The following is a 26,592-nucleotide window of genomic DNA, read 5'->3' as shown; positions in this document are numbered from 1 at the left end:
ATACTACCCAATGTTCCTCCTGATGGCCCTCCCTTGATTCATAGGTACCTATAGTAGTACCTATCATAGGTCTCTGATCACAATTGTTTATTCCTGCTTGTAGCACTCTGTGTTTTTTTGCTTTTTTTTTTTTTTTTTTTTTTTTTTTTTTTTGTCTTTTTTCTTTTTATCAGTACCAGGGATTGAACTCACGACTGCATGCTTGCAAGGCAGGCGCTTATGCCACTGAGCTAAATCCCCAAACCCCCGCCCTGTGTTTTTAAACTAGCCTCAAGATTTATCCATTCCAGAATACAAGCTTTCACCACTAGAGAACCTCCCCCTGGGACCAGCCTCTATGTGGGAGCTACTTGTCATTCCTTGTCACATCATAGCCCCTACTACAACACCCCTGTTCAGCAGGAAGTAGCTAGAGAGAGAGAGACATCATCCCTTAACAACCAAAAGCTGGGACTGATGGGTTTTCCCGTTGCGAGTCAACATGGCGCTGGACGGCACCTCCCTTCAGCACTGACTTCAGTGTTCTTCTTGCATAACCTGAAAGTTGAACCTCCTGTTTTTCAAGCATGCACAAATGGTCCCCTAATCAGCTGTCAATACGTCACTCCACCTGCCTCTTTAACTCTACCCTATCAATTCTGAATAAAAGCCCACAGTTTCTCTTTATTCCCCTTAGAGGGTGCTTGCATCTGTTCTGCAATCCTCCCATGCCCACAATGAAGGCCTATTTTTCTTCTTTCTCTGTTTTCTCTCCTTTTGTCTCTTGCATTGGAGGTCCAAACATTTAATGTCTCACATGATAAGTTAATACAAATTACAAGTAAGTGAGGCTCCTCTTCACTATTATAGAAACTTGCATCAAAATAATTCAAGGTAAGGATGAGAAAGTGAAGCCATTATATGTGTTGCAGCCTCTGTAGAAAACAGTTTTGCATTTTCTCAAGAAGTTGAGTAGACAGGTAATTTACTAATTGTTCCTGGGTAGATAGCCCAAGGAACTGAAAATAGTTGCTCAAGCAAAAGTCCATGTGTTTTACACTTGTCAACCTCACAGTAATGAGAGACAGTCCCAGAATGAGTTGAAACAGAAAAGTGGATATGAGTGGTAAAAGAATATTTCTCATAGGCAAAGTAGTTGTTGAAAGTGAAATGGACCTGAGAATTGTATTATTCTTTGGGAATCCCATCAAGTTATTGATGCAGTATTAACCATGACCTAAATGCAAGTAATTAAACTTAAGACCGTAAATCTTAGTCCAAACCATATGTCAAGCAACAGCACAATCCCCAGCATTAAAAATTACAGCCCTACATGATATAATAACCAGAGCAAGAACTAATGCTAAACCTTAACAGCAATCCTAATCCCTACAAACCTTAACCATCTAACCCCATGTTAACCCTGCGCCTCTGATTCTCACTACATCTCACTAACTCTAACCCCCTAACCCTAACATGCACCTCCAAGCCCCTAACTTTACTCCCACTACCACCCCTTCATCCTACCCTATGTTTGGGTTTACTCCAAGCCTTCTCTCTAAACCTCAAGCCTTGAAGTCTAACCCAATGGTTATGAATCTATGGTCCATGTGCTGTTTTTCTTTTAAGACAACATACGCTGATGTATGAGTTGTTTTCTCTGTAACCTCAGTAATTCAGATTTCATTGCACGGCTGGAATTTTGTGAAAAACATGTAGGTTTTGGGTTATAGTCTAGGACTCATCTCTAAAAGGTTCGCCACCACTGACCCAAGTCTTAACACAAACCCTAAACCGTTTCCTTCCAACCATAATCCTAAACCCTAACACTGTACTTTTTCCCCCCTTATTTTGTGCTGGGGATAGAACCCAGGGCCTTGTGTACACGAGGCAAGAGCTACCACTGAACCACATCCCCAGCCCCTCACCCCTGAGTTCGGGAGAGGGCTGCAGAGAGCTGAAGTCCTAGAAGATAGTGGCCCAGACAGACAAATGCAAGGGGTCTTCAGAAATGAGCTAACCCAGGGACTGACTGAGGGTGGGGACCAAGGCAGCAAACAGTCCTCACCCTGAACTAGAACACCACACTGTGCTCTGCTACGCTCTGAAAGCTGTGGACACAAAATCCATGTACCTGGGTGACTCCACCTTGCCTTCCCAGGCTGTCACTGATGTGGGTCACTAGGGGTGAGGGCTGGGGGTGTTGGAAGGACACGGTCCAGGCAGGTCCTAGGAGGCATCAGGAGAAAGAGGATAAGGGTTAAGATGAGGGGAAGGGAGGGAAGGGTCAAACAGGAAGGTCAGGAAGGTGGAGGACAGGGATGGGGATAAAGAAGGCAAACAGGCAGAGGAAGATAGAAAGTCACATGAGAAGGGGGAGGGGTAGGCTGGGTCACAGGAGGAGGGGGAGGGGAGCAGCACCAAGATAAAGAGGGTTGGCAGGGGGTGTGAGAGTGTCCTCAGGCTCCAACCTCAGGAACCAGCTCAGAACCAAGGCCAAGGGAGAGAGGTTGCTCCTTACCTACTGAGCAGCAATGCTTGAGTCTCCACCTTCCTCCCAGTCTGGAGGGCAGGGAGCCTGAGACCTGTGACTGACTGATGTGCCCACTGATGGTGCCCTAAGAATTGGGGTCAGTCTGGTGGACAGGACGGGGCCCTGGAGGATATGGCTGGTTAGGTCAGGGGAACCTGGCCACGCCCTTCTCTGGCAGCTCCCTCCCTGGAAGCACGCCCCACCCTCTTCAAGGCCCAGCCTCTGCCCCAGGTGACCCCTGTATTTAGTGCATAAGCATAGGGAGTCACGTGACTGCCTCACACTGCCGCCCTCCAGAACCAGAGGAAGGTGAAGACTGGAGTTCCCATTCCACAGGTAGGAAGCTTGGCTGTCAGGCTGGGAGATGGTCGTTGGTTGGGCGGGTTGGAGACTGAGAACCCACCACTCTCACACCCCAGCCAGTCCTGTTTGACCGTATTGCTGCCCCTTCTCTGACTTACGTGATCTGTCTGGGCACCTCCCCACTTCTGCAACACAGCCTGGCCCCTCGTGACTGGCCTCTGGTGCCCAGCCCTCTGCCCTCGTACCTTCGGCTGCCTTTCCCTCCCCTTCCCTCCCCTCGCTCCCCCTCCCTGCTCTGTCTCCCTCTCCCTCCCCTCCCCCCTTCCATCCCCTTCTGTCCTCCCCCTCTCCCTCCCTCCCTCCTTCCCCCTGCTTGCCCCTCTCTTTCCCCTTTCTCCCTGTCCATATTTCCTTCCCTCCTGTCTTTCCAAGTCCTACCCCCTCATGCCTTCTTGGACCCTTGCTGGCCCCTCCCCTCCAACTCACCCAGCCCCCCAAACCCTCCACCCCTCTCAGCCCCCTACCCACCCCTCCTGGACCCTTCCAGCCCTCCCAGCCCCTCGGCCCTGGGACAGTCATTAGAGGTGGACTGCAAGTCACATGGGGGTGCTCAGGTACGTGCCTTTACACACAGGAATAATTTGTTAAACCTGAAGGATTTAGTAATTTTATACAACTTTAAAGGATGAATAGGATTTAGCTGACTGAAGCAGGAAACTATTTAGCATTTTAGGAAGATAATGATATGAACTTACTGTGAATAATGTCAGCTCTATTGATATTGGAGTGCGAACCGTGTGATAGTACAGTTGGATAATGCAGTTGGAAATTGTTTTAGCTATAATAAAAAATAGTTGAAGACTTGCCATAGGCAAGTTACAGTATTAGATTTGTGTTTTAGGGAAAGTATTTTAGACATATAGTAGGAGATACTGGGAACTGGGAGAAGGAAACTTTTTATCATGTGTTGCGTGTGTGATAAATCCCCATATTAGACCACTAGTAAAAAAAAAGACATATTTGAGAAATACTTAATTGATACAGTTCACAACAGCTAGTGGCTGAATAGCAAAGGAAAGATTAGATAACAATATTATCAATTAATAGAAATGAATATGAGGGGAAAGAGGGTTTGATGAAAAATATAATCAGTTGTTAGTAACAATTTTTAGATCTTAACATTTATTGCTTAGTTGGAAGGATCCAATATTGGCAGCTACTATTTTTCTTTCACTTGCATAGATTACTAAAAAAAACTATAATACCTAAGCACAATTAATATATGTAATTGCTACTTGAAGTTAGATGTGCTTTTAATTATTTTAGAATTCATAACCCACACAAGTGAAGATCTATGGGTGTTTTTCACCCATATAAATTTTCACTCATCTAAACATCATTGTATTAATAACCTCGTTGCGTACATTATTTTCTATAAAGTAATAATTACTGGAGTAACAACACAAGATTCCATAGGTATCATCCAGTTGATCTTTTTGTCAATTTAGTACTCAGATTCCTAGTCAAGTTACCAAAGCTAGACGAAGTTTTGAAGAATGCCATTCCAGTGCTTGTAACAGAGGTTTTGGTAGGGCTTTGAGATGCTACAGTAATAAATTTAAGACTTTGCAGATTTTGTTACTAGCAGTTAGTTACATGTATCAATTCTTTTTTGCCCTGAGCCACTTGTAACTATAACAAGCTAGAACTTGTGACACAGTTCTGGCTATTCATCAAAAGAAAGGAGAAACCACTTTGCTTATGTCTTACTGTCAGAAATAATTTTGAACCATTGGTGATGGAATAGTTTGGAATTGGAAAATAAGATTCGGTTGGTGGAAATTGTGGGTAAATGCTCCCTCTTTAACCTTTAACTTTAAATTTCCAATTTCTGTGGATACTTCTGGCCCAAGGGATCTCTGATGAACTAGGTGGGGTAAAAGGAATCTAGAGCTTTGGAATGAATACTGAAAGCCTCTCTGTACATCGGGGTGACCCTCTGCACATGCCGGGAGATCTGTCATCTGTCCCCCACCCCACCACATGTCCTGTGTGATTGCCTTTCTCCAGCACAGTGCTGTGCCCCGGAATTCTAACTGCCTTCGCTTCTCAAACACTGTGTCCTGAATGACCAACAAGGACTCTTATGTAGGTTTCTCCTTTTATAGTGTGACCTGGAAATTCCAGCATGATTCATGTCATCATTTTACGATCTTCTTTATTTGTCTTGTGTTGTAGTTACTGTTTTCCAATTAGTGAATACTGCCCTCTTTTGTTTATTTTCTAAGAGGTTTAAGGTGGAAAGGTAATTCTGGTCCCTAGTAAACTATCATGGATGCAGCTAGAAATCTCTATGCCCCGCAGTGGTTCAGTGAAAGACATGTTCCAGCCACAAAACCAAGTTTCAAAAGGCTGAAAGGTAGTAGAAATTTTTCTCATGATTTTTGAGCAAAGCAGAGGACAAGGTTACAGTGCACCATAGTGAAGATACCCTTTTAAAAAATTTCTAGGACTGTGATAGGGTCCTGGTGAGAATGTCACTCATCTTAGACACAGGGAGGAGCACTCTGAGGCTCTTGGGGAGCAGCTGCCCCTTCTGTCCTTCTGGGGATGGGGCAGGTCTCCTACCAATGGGAGGTGGGCAGCTCCTGTCCCTCCTTGGGGGAAAGCCACAGTCTGCATCCAGAATCCCTGGAGCCATAAGGACACCGCCCCACAGAGCATGTGTTCTTGGTGCCTCCCCTGGAAGAAACAGCCTCACCTGGATTGTTCAGCCAGGTGCCCCAAATTGTTTTAAGGGATGTCTTTTTGCACCGAAGCCCTGGACAGAAAAGGCTTCCTACTGCGGTGGGGAGGGGAGGAAATCCATGACCTTTGGAGAGGTTTGCGGCAGTGGCTGTGTTATGGATTAAAAACTGGTGGTCAACTTAACACCAGCTGAATTAAATCAGAATGGTGCTGAGCATAGATGTTCCACCTGAGGAAAGTTGCCAGCATAAATAGAAACGTGGAGAAAAAGAGCGAGGTGTTGTGGGTGCTTCTAAATATTGCTGTTTTGAGCTGTTGATTCTCCTGGAGAAGTCATCATGACTAGCTTTCCCCAGTGTGAGTTCGATCATTTGTCATCAGAGGAGCTCGGGACCTTGTTAGTGAGAGTGGCTGTGGTTAACTTTGGGGGAGCTGTGGTCCTTACGTGGAGCACAGGCTCCTAGCTCCAGAGGGGAAGACATGTGCTGTGAAATCTCCAGGAGAAACTTGTTGTGCTGGCTTTCTGGCATGTACTTGACTGTTCTTATTGTTGGAGGAGCTCAGGACCTCCGTGTGGCTGAGGGTGGCTGTGGTTAACTTTCAGGGCAGCCCTGATTATTTTGAGTGACTTCTTGCCTCCAGTGTAAAATCCTCAACCTACCAGCACAGCTCCTTCACCCCGCTGGCATAGACTTTCCAGCTTCCACCACTGACCTTTGGCCTTCCAGTGCAGATCTGTAAAAGAGACTGGCATGAGTCCTCGTTGTGGGCTCTAGACCTCCAATTGGACTCATGGGAGGCATTGTCATGGGCTCTAGGTTTTCATCTGGACTCATGCAGGACATTGCTGTGGGATCCAGGCCCATGGCTGAATATTCTGTGCCTTTCGTGTTGTAGACAGATTTCCTGCACTTTCTTGTGTTAAACTCTGAGTGACCATCATAAAATAATAATATAAATTCTGGGTTCTGATTCGAATTGCTCTCCTCACAACCCCTGACTACAACAGGCTGGGAGCCAGGCAGTGGCCACGGCCCTTGGGCATTGTGCTTGTGACCTGTGCTGGCCACTGGGACGTGCGTGGGCAGGTGATGACGTGCGTGGGCAGGTGATCTTTTTCTAGCTGGCCCGCTTGGCTTTACTTTTGGTACTGATATCTGTATTTTGTTGCTGTTAATTAATAAACTTTGTTTTTAAGAGCACTTTTAGCTTTACAGGAGAGTTAGGCACAGAGGCCAGAGTCTGCTGTCTGCCCCCATCCCCACCACCCTGGCAGTAATGTCAACTTACTGTGGTTCATTTGTCATAGCTGCTCATACATTATTATTAGCTCATGTCTGTGGTTTACAGCAAGGTTCCTCTGTGCAGGGCATCCTCTAGGTTTTGACAAATGTTCAGTGGTGTCTCAGTTTACAACAGGGTTGCTGAAAGCTGTTTATCATCCATTTATCTGAAGAGGCAGTCACCTGATAGATGTCGGATCTGTTCACACTTGCCCTGGGGCATCTCAGGGGTGGCCAGAGAGGAGTTCGGCTCCTGAGGCTGTTGTGGGAAGATGTGGCAACCTCCTGGGCTTCTCGGAGGTTTGCTGTCGAGCCCAGTTACAGGAAATGGTTCCCTGGACAGGGGTGCTGATCCCCTTCAACCCTCAGCATTTCACCCACAGGTGACCCCAGCCTGGAGTGCTGTTACCCAGTGATTCTGGACAGCGGGAGGCTGCCATTGGGCTCTGCCTGGGGTCCGCAGGACAGCAGTTGTGTGTTCCTCCGCAGTGCCCACAACCCAGACACAGGGACCTCAGCATGTGCAACACTGGAATTTGCCGAGGACAGAAACATTTTTGGCCACAGGATCTGGTAACTTTTCACATGATCTCTTCCTCCTGTCTCATTTCTCTAAAAAGGCAAACCTTGTTTTCCTGAGAAGTGTCTCAGGTAACGATTGGTAAGCAGAATCTGAATTCCAAACTGCTGGTACCCAATACATTGCTTCCGATGCACACACCTGTGTATTACTGAAGAGCCGCTCTACAAGGCCTTTACCACCCCCACAATACCTTGCCCACTTTTTCAAAATTTTGAGACAAGGTCCCATGCACCAAGTAGTACCAAGGCTGAGCTTGAGCTTTTGACTTTGTTTCAGTCTCTTGCACAGGTAAGGTTACCAGCATGCACCACTGCAAGCCAGTATGTCACGGAATTTTATGACAAACTTGTCAGAGCGAGTGTTAAAGAGTGGACCGAGGGAGAACTGGATCTTGGAGTAGGTGGGCAGGAAATTTCAGTAACTCCTTCTGCAGAGTGCTATACAAACCTCTCCTGCTACATGCAATCTTTCTCGCTTGAAATCCAAAATACAGGTTAGGATTTAGGTGCTGGGCTCAGCCAGTGAGAGCCAACACTTGCAGTGTCCAGCCAAAGATAAACTTCCAGAGCAGGAAGACAGGGCCAGAACAGAGCTAGGGGTCCCTCTGGTGGAGACATCCAGAAATTCACTAAGGATGCTACTCCAGCCTCCAGAACGCACAGTTCTCAGCTGTTCTCTGCTTGTTAGTATCTAACCACTGACACACAGCAGCCCAAACAAGGAACCTCGGTATACATCACTGGTGGTGAACCTGTGGCACGCGTGCTGCAGCCAGCTGTTATCACTGCATGCTCTAAAAGGGTCCGCATCACTCGTCTACGTGAACACAGGGTTATTTTGCTTTATCTCATCCCCATGGTGGTGTTCTACAGAGCTTTGACAATGCCTTGGAACCACTGTCCAGTAAAACTCCACTAATTCCTGGAGCTCCTGCTCCAGTCTCCCACCTTGTGGCACCAGTTTCAAGGCAGTAATTCCTTTGGAAGCAGAGTGACAGTGAACACAGGTGAGTGAGACCCCTCGGCAGCTGACAGGCTTTCTGAGTTCAAAGACCTCTTACCAGCCTGGCGGTGAGGGCACCCATCCTCTCCTGTCCCAACAGACTTGTGTTGGTTCCTTTGCATACCCCAGCTTTTTGCCCTTTGGTGCTGGGGATGGAACCCAAGGCCTTGCCTTGAGAGGCCACTGCTCACCAGAGCTGCAGCCCAGCCCCACCTGGCTTCTGAGGCCTCCGGCAGCTGCCTTCGTGGCCTGCCCTTCCCTGGACTAAACAGGCTCCAAGCATAAGCCTTGCAAAGAGCAGCAGCAAACCTGCGAGCAGTCTCCATTCTGCAACAGCCTCTGGCTGATTCAGACAGGGCAGGACCCGGGGCTGCAGCACACATCCCTTTGACTCTGTCCCCTGCTGTCTTCTTTCTGCAGAGACCTCTGGCCCTCAGCACACCTGCTGCCCCTCTGCAGGTCCTGCACAGAGGTTTGTGCAACAAAAGCTCACTGCCATCCTCCCTCCTCTTCTTCCCCCGCACACTCCTGGGCGTACACCAGACTAATGGGGGGGGGGGCTGCAAGGGCAGTGCTCCTCGAGAGGCCACGGGACCCAGAACTCACTGATGCCTGTCAGTAATCACCACACAGTGAAACACAAGCAGGGTCACCATAAAAATATAATTTGGCTTTCAGAGAACAGAAGTTTACATGCACACGGTCTGTGTCCACATACTTTACCTGGGAACCTCAGTGCTACCTCTTTTTATTATAACTCAACACAAAATACCCAGAGATGCACAGTAGAAATTTCAAGTAGTCTTACAAAAGTGACAATATAAAGAAATGACTATGGATTCAGGTTTCCGAACAATTTTACCTTAAATCCATCTAGTATTAAAGCAACAGTGTATCAAAATGTTTATTTGATCCAATTATATGTTAGAATTGTATGAAAAAAACTGAAGAAATCCTAATTATCCATATCGTGTAGCAGGTAACTATTAGCGTTAAAATCAGTTTGATCTTTAAGTACAGTCAATAAAATTTTATGTGTTGACTGAAACTTTTATTTTGGGGAACAAAATATTTTCTATTTCAGGAAAGAGAATAAACATTAATTTGATCTTCAAGCTCATTTTTTAAAGCTGAAAGCACTCGAAGTATTTCTGCTAATCTGAAGCTACTTTTGGCCCACTGCTAACTTGTAAAATATCTTAATAACAAGCAATGTGATTTAAGGTCTTTTTTTGTCTATGGAATCCTCATATTTTTGTAACCTTATACCAAAGCAATAAGGCAAGAAAGCAGTTCTTTTTCCAGTTCTGACAAAGACAGTGTCTACCCACTTCAAAATTCAGGGGCTAGAACCACTGCAAACGATCCCAGTAGGAAATTAAGGCTCCTGTGATTTTTCTTTAATTTACACTATGTAATAGTTTAAACTATTGCCGTGTTATTGCCTGCGTTATGTTGGATTTACAAATATCTGGGTGTAAGTCACAGGACACAGGTACAGTATTGCTATTTCTGTCTATACTTAAAAACACACGGTTTTCACAGTCACCTTTGATGAGTTTTAAGACAAAGTAAGAAAATACTAAACCAAGCTGAAAGAATAGGACTGCCATAAGGATACCCGCCCGAGGTGACCAGCAGGTGCTATGACCCCTACTGCCCCCGGGACGTGGAAATGCTGGCCAGGCAGTGAGGCTGGCACAAGGTGGTGCTTTCTACACTCCGGAGGACTTGGTGGACACCAGCCAGGGTCTGTCCTGGGTGTGCAGCATCCTCCTTTAAGGCTAAAAAGCTCACACCCCCCAGCTTGCACAAGATTTCCTACAGTCATTTCTAGCACGAAAGGGACCCACCTTTGCAGTGGGAAGCTACCAGGGTAAGCACCGTGGTTTAGCCTGAACGAGGTACAGACAAGCTCTTGGAGCTCTGGGGAGAGATTTCAGTGGCGATGCTGAATGGGTGCCACTGCAGCGTCCTTTCAGATCATTAGAGCAAGTTGTGCAAAGAACTATTTGATTGCCAGGATACACAGCCAAGTATATACTGAACCAGTTACAAAGTGTGCAGGCTGACGGTGGGAGACGCGCAGCAAACACACCTCTGACTGTTGAATTCACACTCTGCTGTCACTGGTGGATGAAGTCAAAGCTTGGGGTCAAGTACAGCAAGTTGGTGTCACAAGTCCCGATGACCAGGTAGGGAAATAGAACCTAGAGATTTTATTTTTTAGTGCGTGGTCAAGTTTGCCCTAGGTTCTAGGTAAGGTTATCTGTCCCCTCCTCCAACCATTTTGATTTGTGCAGAACATACACTTACATTTCTATCAATAATGCAGAGGAAAGAACCACGAAACTTTGTTTTAAAGGGGTATAATAGGTTTCAATAAGTAAAAAGAGTTTAGTTAAGAGAGAACTGGGCAAAAAGGGACAATTTTCAGAGGCTGGGGATATAGATTGGTGGCAAAATGCACAATTTTCCAGTTTAGTTTCTAGAAGCTGAGAAGGAAAAATAATAATGTATAAAAGGATTTAAGGATAACTTTTCAAATTGCTTTCCCTCTTTAACATTACTTGACTTATAAAAGACGTAAGAAATCTGAGCTGTAGCTGTCTTTGTGGAGCACGCAAGCCTGGGTTTTCAAGGAGAGCGCACAGTTCCGCAGGCATGTGCAGGGCAGGGCTGGCTTTGCTGGCTCCACTGAGCAGCCTCAGCGCCCAGTAGGTCACTGCGTGATGCAACCAGGAGTCTCCGGAAACACTTAGCAGGCGCTTTGGGCTCCACCGAGATTGGGACGCAAGCAGGAACAACTCCCTCCGCAGCCCACCGAAACATTTTAGGGAAACAGTCTGTCTGCATTGAGCCTAAACATTCAGCTGAACACTGAGGACCATTCTCAGAAAACCCAAGTCCAAAGTCTCTCTTCTCGTGATCTACTGGCACTGCCGCACCTGGCTGGTGACTTCCGCGGGCCGGGCTGGTCTGGGCGCCTAGATGAGGGCCCGCAGCTCTCCGTCGGTGAGCTCGTTCACCTCCATGATCTTCTCCAGGTGCTCCATGTAGCGCTCGTGGTCCTGCAGGAAGTGCGGGACCCGCATGTTCTCGGTGACCGCCAGGCCTTTCAGGCGATCCACGTCTTCGAAAGAGACCTGGAAAAGGGGGACAGTTTAAAACCTATGATTTATATTTAGGGTGGATTTCTGCCCTGGGTTCTAAAAGGTAGCAGCATACGGACTATTTTCAATTACTGTTTGTTTCTGTTTTTTGAGATAGTGCCGCACTATGTAGCTCAGGCTGGCCTTGAACTCACTTGGTGGCCTCCCACTCAGGGCCATCCTCCTGCTCTGCCTTTAGTGCTGGGATTACAGGTGTGTGCCACCAAGCCCAGCCTCACATTACTTCAGGAGCTGCAAACACCACAGCTCCGTGGCTTGCTTTTTTCTTTATTATGTTAAATAAGAACTCATTTGCCTCCTGGTGCCATGACCATATTAAAAGACTACTGCAGGTCACTGTTTGATTTAACTCTCAACCTTGGCATAAATCAGTGTTTAAAAAGTAGGCAACTAACCATGTGTGTGTGTGACTTTGAATGCAAATGAAACTTCCACTAAATCAAAGAAAGATAATAGACTGTTAAACTAGCACCATTATTCCTGTTTCTGTTTAACTTGAGAAACAATGATTCGTAATTGTATTCTTATTTTTCACAGTTATTTGTGTTAGGTTTAGTAGTAAAGCTTTTCAGTTCTATAAATTATCTTTTTCATCTTTTATCTGTTTCATCAAAACATGGTTGATTGCAGTAAAAGGCAAAAGATTTATACAGTCTGAAGAGAAACCAAAAGTGGTTGCTTCTCAATGCTTCTGTCTCCTGACCAACGTTCTCCCAGGGTCAGTTGAAGAAGAAATCATGTTCATATGACCCTACTGTCCTGAAAATAAGTCCCAGTTAAGCTCACCATCCAGGTGCATTTAGGAGATCCGCTACAACACATGGGGTATACTGAATTATAAAATAGTATTAATATATATGACTAAATAGGAATATTCACACTAATGCTTAAATAATGCAAATTGTAATTAAGTGTTTGTGAACACCCCAGACGATGCCTTGTCCAACAGGTCAACACCTAGGCAAACAGAGAAATCTGAGACTTACTCCTGAGTGATTGCAGTGCAGAGACAGTGCACTGACAGCCTGTACATTTGATCGCAAGTGGACATGGCTGTGTCTCCTGTAAGTCCTCCTACTTCAGTACGTCTGTCATGGGCATACTTAATGTACTCCTGTGAAGTAAACAAGTCTTGGTGCCTGCAGTTTGTCCCTGCTTTTGTGTGGACCATCGATCGTAACTGTCATCATTTTTGCTGCCACTTCTGTCTCACAAGTCTTCAGTTAACACTTCACCTATTGGAAACTTTGTGAAGCCCGGCCTGCGGGACGTCCTGACTCGGGTGACGAATTCATGAGATAGAATCTCTGACTGCTGGGTTGCCAGTGCACTGCTTGTCCTTGTCACTACAGGTTACACGACCAGGAAGCACTCAGGGAAGGAGAGCGTGATTGCTGGACCTGAGAGGCTGGGAAATGGAGCCACAAGAGATTCAGGCTGGAATTAGGGTTTGGAGTTGTGGTAGTGTTCCAGAAGACCGTGACATGACTGCATTTGAGTAAGTACAGGTTTTCACACACGAATAAATCAATAAAAACAGGATGCTGTTCATGAGAAAGATGAGACATCTCTGAATCAAAGCTCTCTTGTGTCTTTTGGACCAAAAATTACTGTAAGACCTGGTCTTGTTTCTAGGGAATGTGCACAACCATATCTTTCTGTTAGGTTTAGTAGTAAAGCCCCTGTGTTTCTTCTCTCATGTCCACCTTGTTGTGTTTTTATTATTATTAAAATCACGCAATTACTATTTACACCCATAATCGTAATGAAAGCAGGTTGGCGGACACTGGCGTGGCTTGGTCACCCTAACCCACCCTGTCTGTGAGGAGAGACGGGACAGGCACAGCTAGCCTCTGCTGTGGTCCACCACATCATTTTTATAGTTGAAGGAAAGTGACCGGATCAGTGCCAGTTTGCCAACAGCAGGAGCTCACTTCCTGTCTCTGTGCCGCACTTAGTAATCTCTCGCAGTACTGCCACCTTTTCCTCATCACCGCATTGCTCTGCTGACCTGCACAGCTGCTCTCCCTGCTGTGTCAGGTGATGAGCTACGCTGCCTGCCCTCGTACGCACGCGGCACTCAGGTCCTGCTTCCCAAACACCATCACCCACCAAGGCCACCAAGGCTTCACCGAGGAAATAGCTAATCTCAGGTTTGCACAGGAGATGTGAACCTGAACCCAGGACATTTTACTATGTCAGAAATCATGGACACGTATTTTTATAAAATTGGTGCAGCCACGAAAGAGTTGAATGGAAAGGAGTGAGCCCATGATAGTACTGCAGGAAAGGGGGACGTGAGAGAAGAAACAAGGAAACCAGCTCTCTCCTTTGTTACCTGCAGTGCAGAACCTGACTGGGCGCCGGTCCCCTGTGGGTGCTCAAAGACCGCTGCTTCCCTGGCCCATGTGTAGGACTCACCCACGGACAGCTCACCAGCACAAGGGCAAGAGAGGCCTGGAGATTTGGTGTCACTAATTTACCCAAGGATCTAGCAAAGCTTCCCCAGCAATGGTGCAAAATGCCTTGGGGCTTTCTATGTGTCACAACAGGAAATATACACCCCCTGGGGCAAAGAGCTGTCACCTGAATCACATCACAAGAAAACAATATGATAATCTAGACTATCGGAATTTTGAAGGAAACTGTCCTGAACTCTTAAAAATGTCATAAAAAAAGAACGTGCAGAGGACTGCTGTAGATTAAAAGAGATGAAGTATAACCAAAGGCAATACATTTTGATTGGATCTAGAATCACAAGTGATGCAAAGACTATTCTGGAGAAATTAAAGTGATTATATTTTGAATGTTAGATTAGGCCAGGCGTGGTGGCTCACACCTGTAATTCCAACATTTGGAAGGCTGAGGCAAGAAAATTGCCACAAATTCAAGAAAAATGACTGAACAAATGAAAAATTTCTTTTAAAAATTGGTCTTTGGCAAGCGCAAGGTCCTGATTTCTATTCCCAGTACCAAAAGGAAATTGTATGGTCATGTCTGAGGATATCCTCCAGCTTGGAGGCACTAAGTGGGAAATGTTATAGTTTTAAAATGCTTTTAGAAGGACATGCTGCTTAGAAAAAGCAGATATAAAAATAAAACTATGCATAGTCCCAAATTGTCTACTTTCTCTGTTATTCACCACCAAGAAATCTTTGACAGAACCATGTATTTGTCTTCCGTTATCACGTAAATGATCTTGTTCCAGCGATAACGGGAGCGTGTGACTTGAGTCTCAGCTCCCAGGGCAGCTGCCTGGTGAGTGGCGACCGCGCCATGGGCTTCCTCACCTTCCCCAGCGCCGTCAGGAGATGAAAGTCTATGGACTCTCGGTATCGGAGGATTTGAAGGATGCCATCCAGGTAGACTTGGTCTTTACTGAAACACCCTGAAAGAAGCACAAAGGTTTACTTTCTGATATTTAAAAAATTACTAAGAATCTAGATGCTGATCCAGTTCCTTTTACTGTAGGGACACACCTGCAGAATAATTACTCTGATGGGGGCTAGGGTGCAGCTAGTGGTGAAGCCCTTGCCTAGCATGCATAGGGCTCTGGGTTCCGTTCTCCACACTTCCAGGAAAAAATCCAGTTTGCCAATGTTTGTTTATAGTAACAAAAAAACTGTGAAGTCTTGGGAAAGCCAGAACACCATACAGACTTGTAGTTTCCCTTCCCCACGCTCCTTCTTAACCTGGCAGTTTAAAATCTGTGGCTTTCATGATCCTGCGCCCATACTGACCGGTCTAACCTGGGCTCCCGGGGTGGGAGACGGCACCAGGCAGCCGGGAAGGGAGTTTTGGAGCAGTTAAGGTCTCAACAAAGGCCCAGGTGCAGACAGAGTTTAGGAAGTTTTCCTTTTGTATTTTTCTACCTTTTTGTTGTTGTTTTTAATAACAGACCTCTGCCCTCAAAAAAAGAAGCTATAGTTTAGAAACAAATCTAGGTTATTTCCAGACTGTGCTCCTCTGTGAAAGTAAGATTTAGAACTGGATTTTAAAGACTATGTAGGGTTAGGAATAGAAAAAATATGAATTCATGAAAAGTAGGAAAAGCTCAAGAAATCTGAGACTATTAAAAAAAAGATGATGAAAACCATTTTTCTCCATCTGTTTTTTTTTTTTTTTGTCTTTTTCATTTTTTATCGGTACCGGGGATCGAACTCACGACTGCCTGCCTGCTTTCAAGGCAGGCACTTATGCCGCTGAGCTAAATCTCCAGCCCCCATTTTTCTCATCTTGACATAAATTCAGTCTTTAAAATTATTTGCTTGCATTTACTAAGTGGACTGAAGTTGTACCACACAGTCCTACATGGAGGCAGTTATCATTCTGTTAGGTAAAGCGACTAACATGGGCGTTGTGAGAAATGTCGGCAAGAGATACACACTACAATGTCCTTGGTCACGGTGCTGAAACTGTTCTTATGATACTGTAGGAAAGCAGGATCTTGGAAGACTAGGTGAACCGCTTAGTGACAGCAAAGAGTACTAAGATCAGGCTCAGCATATTACTTGTTTTTACGTACATTTAAAAATTTCCAAAATACAGCAACCTATTCAGGAGCTATTCCTATTCCCCCTTACCTCTATTCCCTAATGAATTCTCTTACTCTTAAAAAAAAAAAGAAATTTTCCACAATAAAAAGCTAAAAAAGATGTGTATGAAGCAACAGACTAGTCTAAAAGGCACCTGCTTGGGGCTGGGGATTTAGCTCAGTGGCATAAGCACCTGCCTTGCAAGCGCACGGTCCTGAGTTTGATCCCTGGTACCAATAAAAAAAAAAAAAAAGGCACCTGCTTTCATGGGGTAACCGGCAACCCTGGGCACTGAAACAGAGTGAGCTAGGCATGGTGGCACACACCTGTAATCCCAGCACTCCAGGAGGCTGAGGCAAGAGGAGCTCAAGTTCAAGCCCAGTCTGGGTAATTTAGTATCTTAATGAATACTTGTTTCAAAAGGGGGTGGGGATACAGCTCAGTGGGAAGGCCCTAGATTCAGTCTCCAGTAATGCAGAAGATCTAAAAAGCAGACAGGAAACAACACTTTATCAGGAGCCCACCCTGGAGGCAGCTGTGCACACCTGAAACCAGGGGACAGATGACCGACCACCTGATTCCAGTCTTGCCAGATCCCTGCTTTTGACAAAACCACCATTGCCTGAGTGCTTCCAAGCTCTAAGATGGCTTTTAAACAGTTCCTAATTTTTATCCTTTTCTTTTCAAAAACAGTTTTATACTGGAATTATGGTTTGATCCAAGAGGTCCCCCCGTGGATTAGCCCACTGAACAGTGTACACCTGAATGGCACACCGGGAGGTGAGGCCTGGTTGGAGGCAGTGGGTCACTGGGGCTCTTGTGGCTTCTCTAAATGCCCTCCCAGAGCCTCACGTGCTCCTAGGTGGGGACACCGGGAGGTGATTGGATCATGGCTGTGTGGATACTGGTGGTTTTTTGGCCAGGTGTGATGTTGGGAGGTGAAGCCTGGTGGGGAAGCAGGTACTGTGGGTGTGGCCTGGAGGAGTGATGCGTATCCCTCCTTTTCCCTTGAGCTCTCTCTGCTTCCTGCCTGTCACGCCATGGACTGTTCCTCCTCTGCCATGCTGCCTTGCCTTGGAACCAGCCAACGGTGGACTGAAACCTCTTCAGACTGAGCCAATATAAACCTCTCTCCTTTAACTTGTGGGTGTCCGGCACTTGGTCCTAACAATGAGAAAGTAAGACGGGGCACAGTCTGGAGGGCCTGCCGATCACTCTCTGCCTCCTGCCTCTCAAGAGCAGCCTCCTCCGCCATGGCATCTGCCTTGCAGCCAGCTGAGTATGAGCTCAAACTTCTACAAACTTCTATAAACCTTTCCTCCTTAGAGCTGTGTCAGGTATTATGTCTAGAAGTAACTATAACAATTGTCATAGACTTTTGTGTATCTTGTTCAAAATAAAGGAAAACAAAAAATTCTGTGGGCTGTCTGACATCTTTAGGCTACTGACAAAAATTTTATACTTTCTATTACCAAAACAAGTGCATCTACAGAGACTAACCGTGAGAACCGCTCAAGGTGGTTGCTCAGAGGTGGGGGGGGGGAGGAAGGCAGACTGCTAACGGGGTGATAAAGGGGTGAACTGCGTGGCATGTGAATTACATGTCAGGAAATCTGTTTTTTAAAAGCTGGAGAGAAAGTAAAAATGGCAAAATTAAAAACTGGTGAATCTTGATAAAGGAGTATATGAACATTATTAGACTATAAATTTTCAAAATGAGCTGTACAACAATGCTGAGAAAGAGTGGTTTGGAAAACAAAGGTTTCCTTTGTCACAGATGAGTGAGTCCTCAGATTTCATAATTAGACTGTGACCTGCACCCCACGCTAACCAGCCCGGACTAGGGAACCCAGGTCAGGGGCGCCCACCTGGCTGGGAGGTGTCGGTCCAGCCCCTCTTGGCTCGCACGCAGTAATCCCATCGGGTATTGGGGTCCTTGACGAATCTGCCAATGTCTCTAAAGAGCTCGCTGAATGACATGTGGCTGGCCTGGTACACGGTGTAGTAGAGGAGGGCGGCCCTCCACAGGAAGGGGTCCTTCCTGAACAGCACGCTGTGGATGCTCGCCAGCCCCTCCTCGGTGGGGTTGTTGGGCTTCAGCTCGTGTTTTCGGCGGCCAGTCCAACTGTTCCACGGCTGCTGCAGGTTGTTGATCCCTCGGAAGTAATGTGTGCCTGCAGAGGAGAGGGGGGACGCGGGTGAAACTGCTCCACGCCCAGGCAGAAGGGTTTGGTCCCCAGCTCGGTACGCTTGGGAGGTGGAGGGAACTAAGGGGAGGCCTAGAGAGGTCGCTAGGCTCCTGGGCTGAGCCCTCTCAGAGGATAATGGGGTCCTGGCCCCTTCCTCTTCACTCTCTCTGGCTTTCTGGCTTTGAGGTCACTCCTGTTTTAACCTGGGCCAATCGATCCTGGACTGAAGCCTCCCAAACTGTGAGGCAGAACAAACCTTTTCTCATTTTAAGCTGATTATTCCAGTTATTTGTTACAGGAATAGAAAACTGATACAGAAAAGATTCCATCAACAAATCAAAACAAAGTAGAAAATGACTTGCCCTAAAGCCTCTGGGGCAGAAGGAGTACAGTCCTTTCCAAAACCCCACATGGCCTTTACAACCATATTGTTAGAAAGAAGCATCAGTCTGGATGCTTATTCAACCCTGTTAGTTGAAGGAGGGGCAGCTGAAATCCAGAGGAGTCAAAATGACTTTCCCAGCTCAGCACAGCTACAGCCTGATGGTGTCCTAACAAACTGAACGTGAAATAAGTACATTTATTCTGTCTGTCTGTCTCTCATCTTTTTGAGACAGGGTTTCGCTCCATAGTTCAAGCTGGCCTTGAAATCACTTTGTAGCCCAGGCTGGCCTTGAACTCACGGCCTCAGCTTCCTGAGTGCTGGGATTACAGGCATGTGCCACCACGCCCGGCCAAGTACATTATCTTTAGTCCTAGTCCTGCTTAGCAACCGCATGCTTCCTGCTAAGAGTACCACCCTGGGCCACCTCCTGCCACGCCAGGTGGCCAGGGGCTGCCCACCTATCTCATGCCGCAGCATCCCCTCCAGCCAGTGCTCGCGTGCAGTAGCCACATTGATGGTCAGAGTGGGACACCCATTCACGACTGTCATCGAGGCTCGGGACAGCAGGTCTTCGGTGAGATGCACCACAATCTAAAGGGCAAGAGGAAAGGATATGTGTAGAAGACAGCAAAGTGGGGGAAACGCTGTCACAGAATACAGTGAGCCAGGGATGAACTCGCCCTTTGGTCCACGGCTACCTTGACTCGCCCAGGATCAGGGTGGTAGAACGTGCAGCTGGCCACCTTTAATTGTCTCTGGACTCTAGAACCAGCAGGGTTTCTCAAACAGTCCCTGGCCACAGCAGGCAAAAGAAGGTGCAGGGACAGAGTCCCGCTGGCGGCCCGTACCAAGTCCCTGAGACACTACTAAGACAGGGCTACTAACAGGAGAGACCACCAGGCCACGCGCCTCCTCAGCAAGATTCAGATAATTGAGGAATTCCCACAGGCCCACGGCTGTACACGGGTGGCTGTACAGGAGCAGCGCCGCGCCCACCTCTCCCAGGCAGCCCTCCTTCGTCATGTACTTCCGCACGTGGCTCCAGATGCGCGGCCTCGACAGCAGGCTGCCGCCCGTGGCCTGCTCAAAGTTCTCGTAACTGCCGTACTTCTGCAGAGTCAGCTCCATGATACGGACGGACTGTAAAAGCAGGAGAGGGGGACAGTAGAGGACAGTGTGACTTAGACATGAGTGGCAAATCAGCTCTGCTGTGTTCCAGTTTCGCTGATTACTGGAGGGAACAGCGAGTGAGCTCACAAGTGTGTGCTCTGTCCCCAAGCAAAGGGCTCCAGGGCCACCCACAGTGCTGCCAGGCGACAGCTGAGGTGGTGGCTTCTCTGCGTGCACCAAGGGAGGTGTACACCTGCACTGGCCTCTGTGCCACAATTAGCACCTAAATTAAAAAAAAAAAACTTCAAAATATTAAGGAGTCAATTAGTCTTCTGTGACAGTCTCTAAAATCACTATTTTCCTGGTCTAATCTGTGGCAGACAGCAGTCTCAAGATTAATGAGGACCATCTTTCTTTCAGACCAGAGAACTGTCTAATTTTATTCTTTATAAATTTTCACAACAAAGGAACACAAAAGTTGAAACTGTTTTCTCCACACATGCAGAGCCAGAACAGAAGTCTGGTAACAAACTACAAGCCATCCAGAATTGTAGAAAAGCCAAAAGAAAGCAAAACAAAAGGAGGAAGAAAACTGTCCTTCAAGGCCTTTTGGAACATAAGTTGGAAAATTCAAGTAGATCTCATGAGATCTGGGGAACTCACATGCATGTTGAGCTTCTGAACTGCCGTCCGACTAGTGAGCAGATGAAGGTACCGCTCTAGGACAGGACCTAGCTTACACCCTCCTGCTCTCTATCCTCCAGCCGATCGATCTTTACGCTGGCAACCCCTCCTCTGCACTCCCTTGTTTGTGAAGGAGGGTAACAAACACAACGCCCTCGTCAAGGTTTCGTCGAGGACATTTCATCCACCTTTGTCAAGCATAGTGCACCGGACATACGATGAAGCTCTACCTACTGACTGTCACGTCAGTGGTGTATTTCCATTTTTTATAGACACTACCACTGTAAACAACAAGCTGCCTTCAAATTACAGGAAAGCTCACAAGTGCCAGTCACCATCAATCAACATATACTTGCATTAGAAAACGTGCGTTACTAATAAGGTAGGCATGCAGTGTCATAAAGTTACCACAACAAGCAGCGATTTAACAGGCTTTGGGATTTCCATTTCCAAACTATTATTGAAAGCCTTGCTATTCAGCGTGGGCCAGCAGCACTGGCAGGGTGGGAGCTGGTCCCAAATGCAGGATTTTAGCCTTATCCTATCACGCTACGAGGTCAGAATCTTCTTGTCCACTGGATTCCCAGCTGAGTCACACACAGGGAAAAGTGAAGAGGACCCCAGAGATGGCAGATGAGGTGGGGGTGCCCTTGAGTCTGATTCACTCATAAGACAGACTGAAAAGCAATAATTATAATAATTAAAAGCCCATGTTAGGAGACTAGCAAAGGCATGGCTCTCTCTCTCTCTCTCTCTCTCTCTCTCTCTCTCTCTCTCTCTCTCTCACACACACACACACACACACACACACACACATAAGAGACCAAAGGCCTCCAGTTATCCAGTTCTTGAAATGTGAAAAGAATGTGGGCAATGTGGCCGTATACACTGCAGAAAAAAGAAGAGGAACAATTTCTGGACTGGACTGACAGACCCGAAAGAGGCTAAAAGTTTTTCACTATAATTTCTGTTTCCAAGATTTTCTATGCAAAATAACTCCAGAGAAAATTATCTTTTCTTAGCATATGCTTACTCATAGGAAAATGTAGTTATCTGGTTACTATTTAATGTAGCAAATAAAAAACAGTCTAGAGAATTAAGAAACATTACAGGTATTGTTATCATGAATGAAAAAGTCAGGGAAGACTTTAAATGAAGATTTTCTGCAGTGAGAGAATGTAATTTTCCCACCAAAATGCTACACACCTGCGCGTCATTTCCCCTCACTTCATGAGTGCCACAGAACCACAGTGGAGGTGACAGTGTGCGGGACATCACTGTAGTTCTCTGTATGAAGTATTTTTTTTGGGGGGGGGCGAGGGTACCAGGAATTGAACTCATGACCTCACACTTGCCAGGCAGGTCCTATGCCGCTGAGCTGAGCTCCCTCTACACGAAATATTAAGCATCGCATCACCATCTGTTTTTCTTCTTTGAGGCGCTTTCCCTGTCATCACCTCTGATTGTTTTCTTCTCCTTTACGATGATCCCAATTTTGGAAAGTGAAACTTTAAAAGATGCTTTCAAGATTGGGAAGGATACCCTAAGGCTGCTGTTTACATTGGAGAAGGGCTAATGGGCTGCAGGAATGTGTGTGGTTTGCATTCTTCATACATTTTAAAATCCTTCACAGTATGCATGTTTGTACTATGATCAGAAGGAAAAAGTTATTTTTAAAAAGGGTGACACCTCCAAGAATCAATGATTGTACTACTTAAAAGAATCAAGGTTTTGCACTCCTATACATCAGTAACATTTTTAAGAGGCAATAAATTTTAGGGCAAACTTTATGGCATTGTATCATTATCTATGCTAATCAGAAAGTGTACTTCACAATGTAGTATGTGGTACTAAAGAATATGCAGTGGAAAAACAGATGGGTAAAAGCTTTAATAAATTTCTGGGATTCCCAAAAAGAGGACCATTCATAGCCACTCATCCATTCATCTTCATAGTCACTTTCCACCCATCACTATCACTTTTTTATATTTTAGAAACTGCTAGTCCTTGTCAACATTAGGTTGGCAGATGACATATAAATGGACATAATGTAATAATGTAAGATCATAAAAAATGGTAAATAGAAATTGAGGTTTAGAGGATAGAGGACATTCCAGGTAAAAAGGAGTGATATTATCAAAAGCACATGGAAGCCAGTGACACTCAGTTTGGGAAGAGGCACCTAGAGTCAGGAAGGTGCTAACTCTAATTTTAGAGAAGGCCAACTTACAAATTCTCATGACCTTGGGAGAGGCCCCCGGCTCATCTCAGATCCAACACCAAAACACAAAGGACAAAAAGTAAAGCGGACTTTAATAAGATTAAACCTTTTGTACTCTAACGTATACCACTAAGAAGCTGACGGTGGGATCCAGAATGGGCCTTTGGGAATCGACGGCTACAGGGACTCCAACGTCACCCAGTGGATCCATCTACTCATCAGGTCATTAGTTGAAGGGGCTGCTGGGAGGGAGGCCTGGTTAGAGGACGGAAGTCAGCGGGGTATCCTTGGAAGGATGTACCTTGTCCCCAGTACTCACTGGAGCTTGCCAACCCTCCTTCCTCCACCATGATAGTCCCACTACAGGCCTGAGACAGCCATGGAGTCAGCTGACCATGGAAAGAAACCTATGAAACTAGGAGCCTCTCTTCAATTGTTTGTCTCACAGCAAAAGAAGCTGACTAACACGCAGCCCACATAATAGAAGAAGGCATTTGCAAATCTCACGTCAGATATGGGACTTGTACCTAGAACGAAGAAATCCTGCAACCCTATAATAAAAAACACAAACAACCTAATTAAAAATGAGCAAAGTCTCTGAATAGACAGTTCTCCAAAGAAAACATACAGATGGTCAATAAGCATATGACAAAAGAGGCTCAATATTATTAGCCACCATGGAGATGCACAAAACCCAGTGAGATCCTACCTCTCCTCCATCAGGATGACTAGCAAACAAACCAGAGTTGATGAGGATGTGGAGAAGCCTGGAATCATCATACTGCTGGGTGGAAATTACATGGTGCAATTACTTTGGAAAACAGTCTAGAAGTTCCTGAAAAGGTTAAAACAAGAAGGTCCCCATGTGTGCCAGCAAACCCACCACTAGATATGAACCCAATGTAACTGCAAATGAAGTCCACACAAAAACTTGACCATGAACTTTCAGACCATGATTCATTATAGTCCCAAAGTGGAAACAGTCTAAATATCTATCAGTCAATGAGTAAACATACATGGAATCCATGTGTGGAGTCCATATATAGGATATTATTCAGCAGTAAAAGTACTGATACGTATACGGCCTGGATGAATCTTTGGAAACATCATGATAAATGAAGGACACTAGTCACCAAGGACCATTAAAACTACATATTCTACAATTCCATTCATAACAAATACCCGGACTAGGCCAATCAACATAGACAGAAAGCAGACTGTGCTTACTGAGGCAGGGAGGTTGGTAACATGGGAAGTGATTATTAAGGGTACTGGACTTATCTTGGGGGAACAAAATTTCTGGAATTTGCAGTGATGGTTGCATACCTGAATATAGTAAAATCACTACTACTAAAGTTTACATTTTAAATGGATAAACAACTGTATGTCATGTGAGTGACCTCTTAGTGGAGCTGGGTGTAGTGCACACCTGTAATACCAGCACTTAGGAGGCTGAGGCAGAATGACTGCTGTGACTTTGAGGCCAGCCTAGGCTACCATAGTGAGGTTCAAGGCCAACCTGAACTATGTAAGAGACAAACACTCAAATCAAAACAAAAACTATTGCAAAACGAAGAGGAGGAGGAGGAGGAGGAGGAGGAGGAGGAGGAGGAGGAGGAGGAGGAGGAAGAGGAGGAGGAGGATCAAGTTAAAAGGGAAACATATACTAGGAAAAATTGTTCTTTTTAGAACTTTGTGCTCTTTGAAGCTGCCTAGCTCTGTAACTGTTTCATGGCTCCGTAACTGCTTTCTTGACTCCTGTAACCAGGAGAGTGTAAACTAACCTGATTATACCGCTTTACGGTCATTAATCTAGTCTTGGAACTGATGGTCATTAATCTAGCCCATCTCACCCTGCTAGCTAATCAGAACTTTCAGGCTCTCCTGTTCTGCCTTTCCAATCCCTGCTTATGGCCTCATAAATAAATGCTGGCTCACAGATACCTGACACCTGGTTTTTGTTGGAAGTTACTCCAGCCAAGACCATGGCCTCCTGACTTCCTCTGGTATTATTCCTTTTCCCAATTCAGTTTTGCTACAACAAAGCAACATACAACTTTTAAACCATTAATCCATAAAATAAAAAAATTTCTCTACATAGAGCTTTCAGCATTTTGTTGGATAATATAACAAACCTCCTAAAAATTCTCCGTTTGCTAAGTGATTTGCTGGGGATTTTCTTTAATGTTTAGCAATTTGGAAATCTGACAGTCATGTGGTAAAAATCATCTCCCTTCCCACATGCGGCTTTTTCTCAATGAAAAGCATCATTTCTCATGGGGCCACGGACACAGGGCAGTGCTGCAGGAGATGCGACACCAGAGGCCCTAGTTTTACATCAGGTTGCCAGCAAGTGCTAACGGTGTACGGTGGGGACACTGTTTTAATTTTCTTACATGTAGCATATTTCCCAGTAAAATGGAGGTGAACATCCATGTCCTGCTGACCTCACAGCACTGTGAAGATGAGATGGGGTGGGGAGGGGCACTGAGAATGTGGTCTATAATCTGTTTCCCATAGGCCTGTACACTATGTAAATTTGGCAGAAGAGTGCTAGGTTTTAATTTTGTGGGGGTGTGTGTGGGGGTGGGGTGGCTGGTACTGGGAATTGAACCCAGGATGCTCTAACTCAGTCCCTTGTATTTATTTTTAAATTTTGGGAAGAGTCTCACTAAGTAAGCCAGACTATCCTTAAACTTTTTTTAAGTTTTGGATCTTATATCTTACTTTTTTGGTTTTTTTGAGACTGTATCTTGCTATGTAGTTTGGGCTGGCCTTGAACTCACTATGTGGCCCAAACTGAGGATCTCTTGCATCAGCCTCCTGGGATGGGATTACAGGCTTGAGCCACTATGCCCTGCCTGATTTTTAGATTTTAAATTGACTGGCTTGTCCTCTAACATTTTATTGATGGTAATTTTTATCTGCCTTGCTAATTAACATACAATCTCAATACCCCATTCCTTTGCTTTTCAGGAAATTCTAGAATCTGAACCCCCTACAGATGAGATCTCTTTTTCTTTAAGCCAGTGTTTTCCAAACTATTCCTTGAGCGAAAGCAGACATGTGACATAATTTTTCATAGTTTTCATGAACAACTCAAAATTTGGAAAATGTTGGATTAAATAAAGTCAAAGGACTCTTGCCAGTCTTTGTGGTGATACTGTGCGGTGAATCTTGGGCATGAACATAACAACACCCAGTGTTTTCTGATCCTTTCTTAGTGTTCCTGAGACCAGCTGGAGAATACTGCAGATAACAAGAGGAACCCCCCATTCTGGTATTATGAGAGTCCCAGAATGCAGAGCAAAATTCCTAACACTCAAGGAGGCTTTCAGTAGTGGCTACTGTGTGGTAGCACATCAGGCTTGTAAAGATTTGCAGTAACATCAGACCACAGCCTCCATGTGAAGTACTGCACCCACCCACCTACAGACACTGTCGCAGTGGTACAACCTCCACGCCTTCAGCTGTGAGCATAACCACAGTGCAAAGCTACCAGCTCCAAGGCACCTGGGAGGGACAATGCAGTGGCACCTTTCCATTCAGTGTTCAAAAACACCACCCAGCCAAACGAAAGATACACGCAGGCCGAACTTGACCCTAGGCCACAAATTTAGAAATCTGACCATCGATCACAGATCTATGGTTTGTAAAGTACTTCAATATGTTTCCAACATTGCAGCAAAAAGGACCATGCACTGAACCAGCTCCTCAGTCATTCCCCTTCATGGTCACCTTCATGGTCACCTTCTGCCAATCACTCACTTTTTTCTATTTTAGAAGCTGAGTCTCTGATCTGGTATTAGATTTGTAGATGACGTATAAATAGACATAATGTAGTAATACTTTTGATGGAGTTAT

General features: G+C 45.6%; 1 protein-coding gene and 1 long non-coding RNA gene across 2 annotated transcripts in view; one reads left to right on the top strand and one right to left on the bottom strand.

Annotated features, from left to right (window-relative positions):
* The first annotated feature begins 2,388 nt into the window (after window positions 1-2,388).
* Window positions 2,389-18,013, top strand: LOC134472467 (uncharacterized). The gene is made up of 3 exons (XR_010042285.1): window positions 2,389-2,848; window positions 7,230-16,919; window positions 17,153-18,013. It is a non-coding gene; the product is annotated as an uncharacterized LOC134472467 (long non-coding RNA).
* The window catches only part of Matcap2 (microtubule associated tyrosine carboxypeptidase 2), a 29,639-nt gene continuing 12,122 nt past the window's right edge, over window positions 9,076-26,592 (bottom strand). The window contains exons 3-7 of the mRNA XM_003470077.5: window positions 19,710-19,853; window positions 19,172-19,304; window positions 18,008-18,313; window positions 14,895-14,992; window positions 9,076-11,577 (exon numbers count right to left, since the gene is read on the bottom strand). Of these exons, the coding sequence (XP_003470125.1) occupies window positions 11,419-11,577; window positions 14,895-14,992; window positions 18,008-18,313; window positions 19,172-19,304; window positions 19,710-19,853 (840 nt within the window). The 3' untranslated portion in view covers window positions 9,076-11,418. The remainder of the gene's footprint in view (window positions 11,578-14,894; window positions 14,993-18,007; window positions 18,314-19,171; window positions 19,305-19,709; window positions 19,854-26,592) is intronic.

The sequence above is a fragment of the Cavia porcellus genome, unplaced genomic scaffold (assembly GCF_034190915.1).
Source record: "Cavia porcellus strain 051 isolate PalLab524CR breed Dunkin Hartley unplaced genomic scaffold, mCavPor4.1 scaffold_23, whole genome shotgun sequence".
NCBI lineage: Eukaryota > Metazoa > Chordata > Mammalia > Rodentia > Caviidae > Cavia > Cavia porcellus.
The sequence above is the reverse complement of the archived record's forward strand: the minus strand, read 5'-3'. Positions and strand labels throughout refer to the sequence as shown.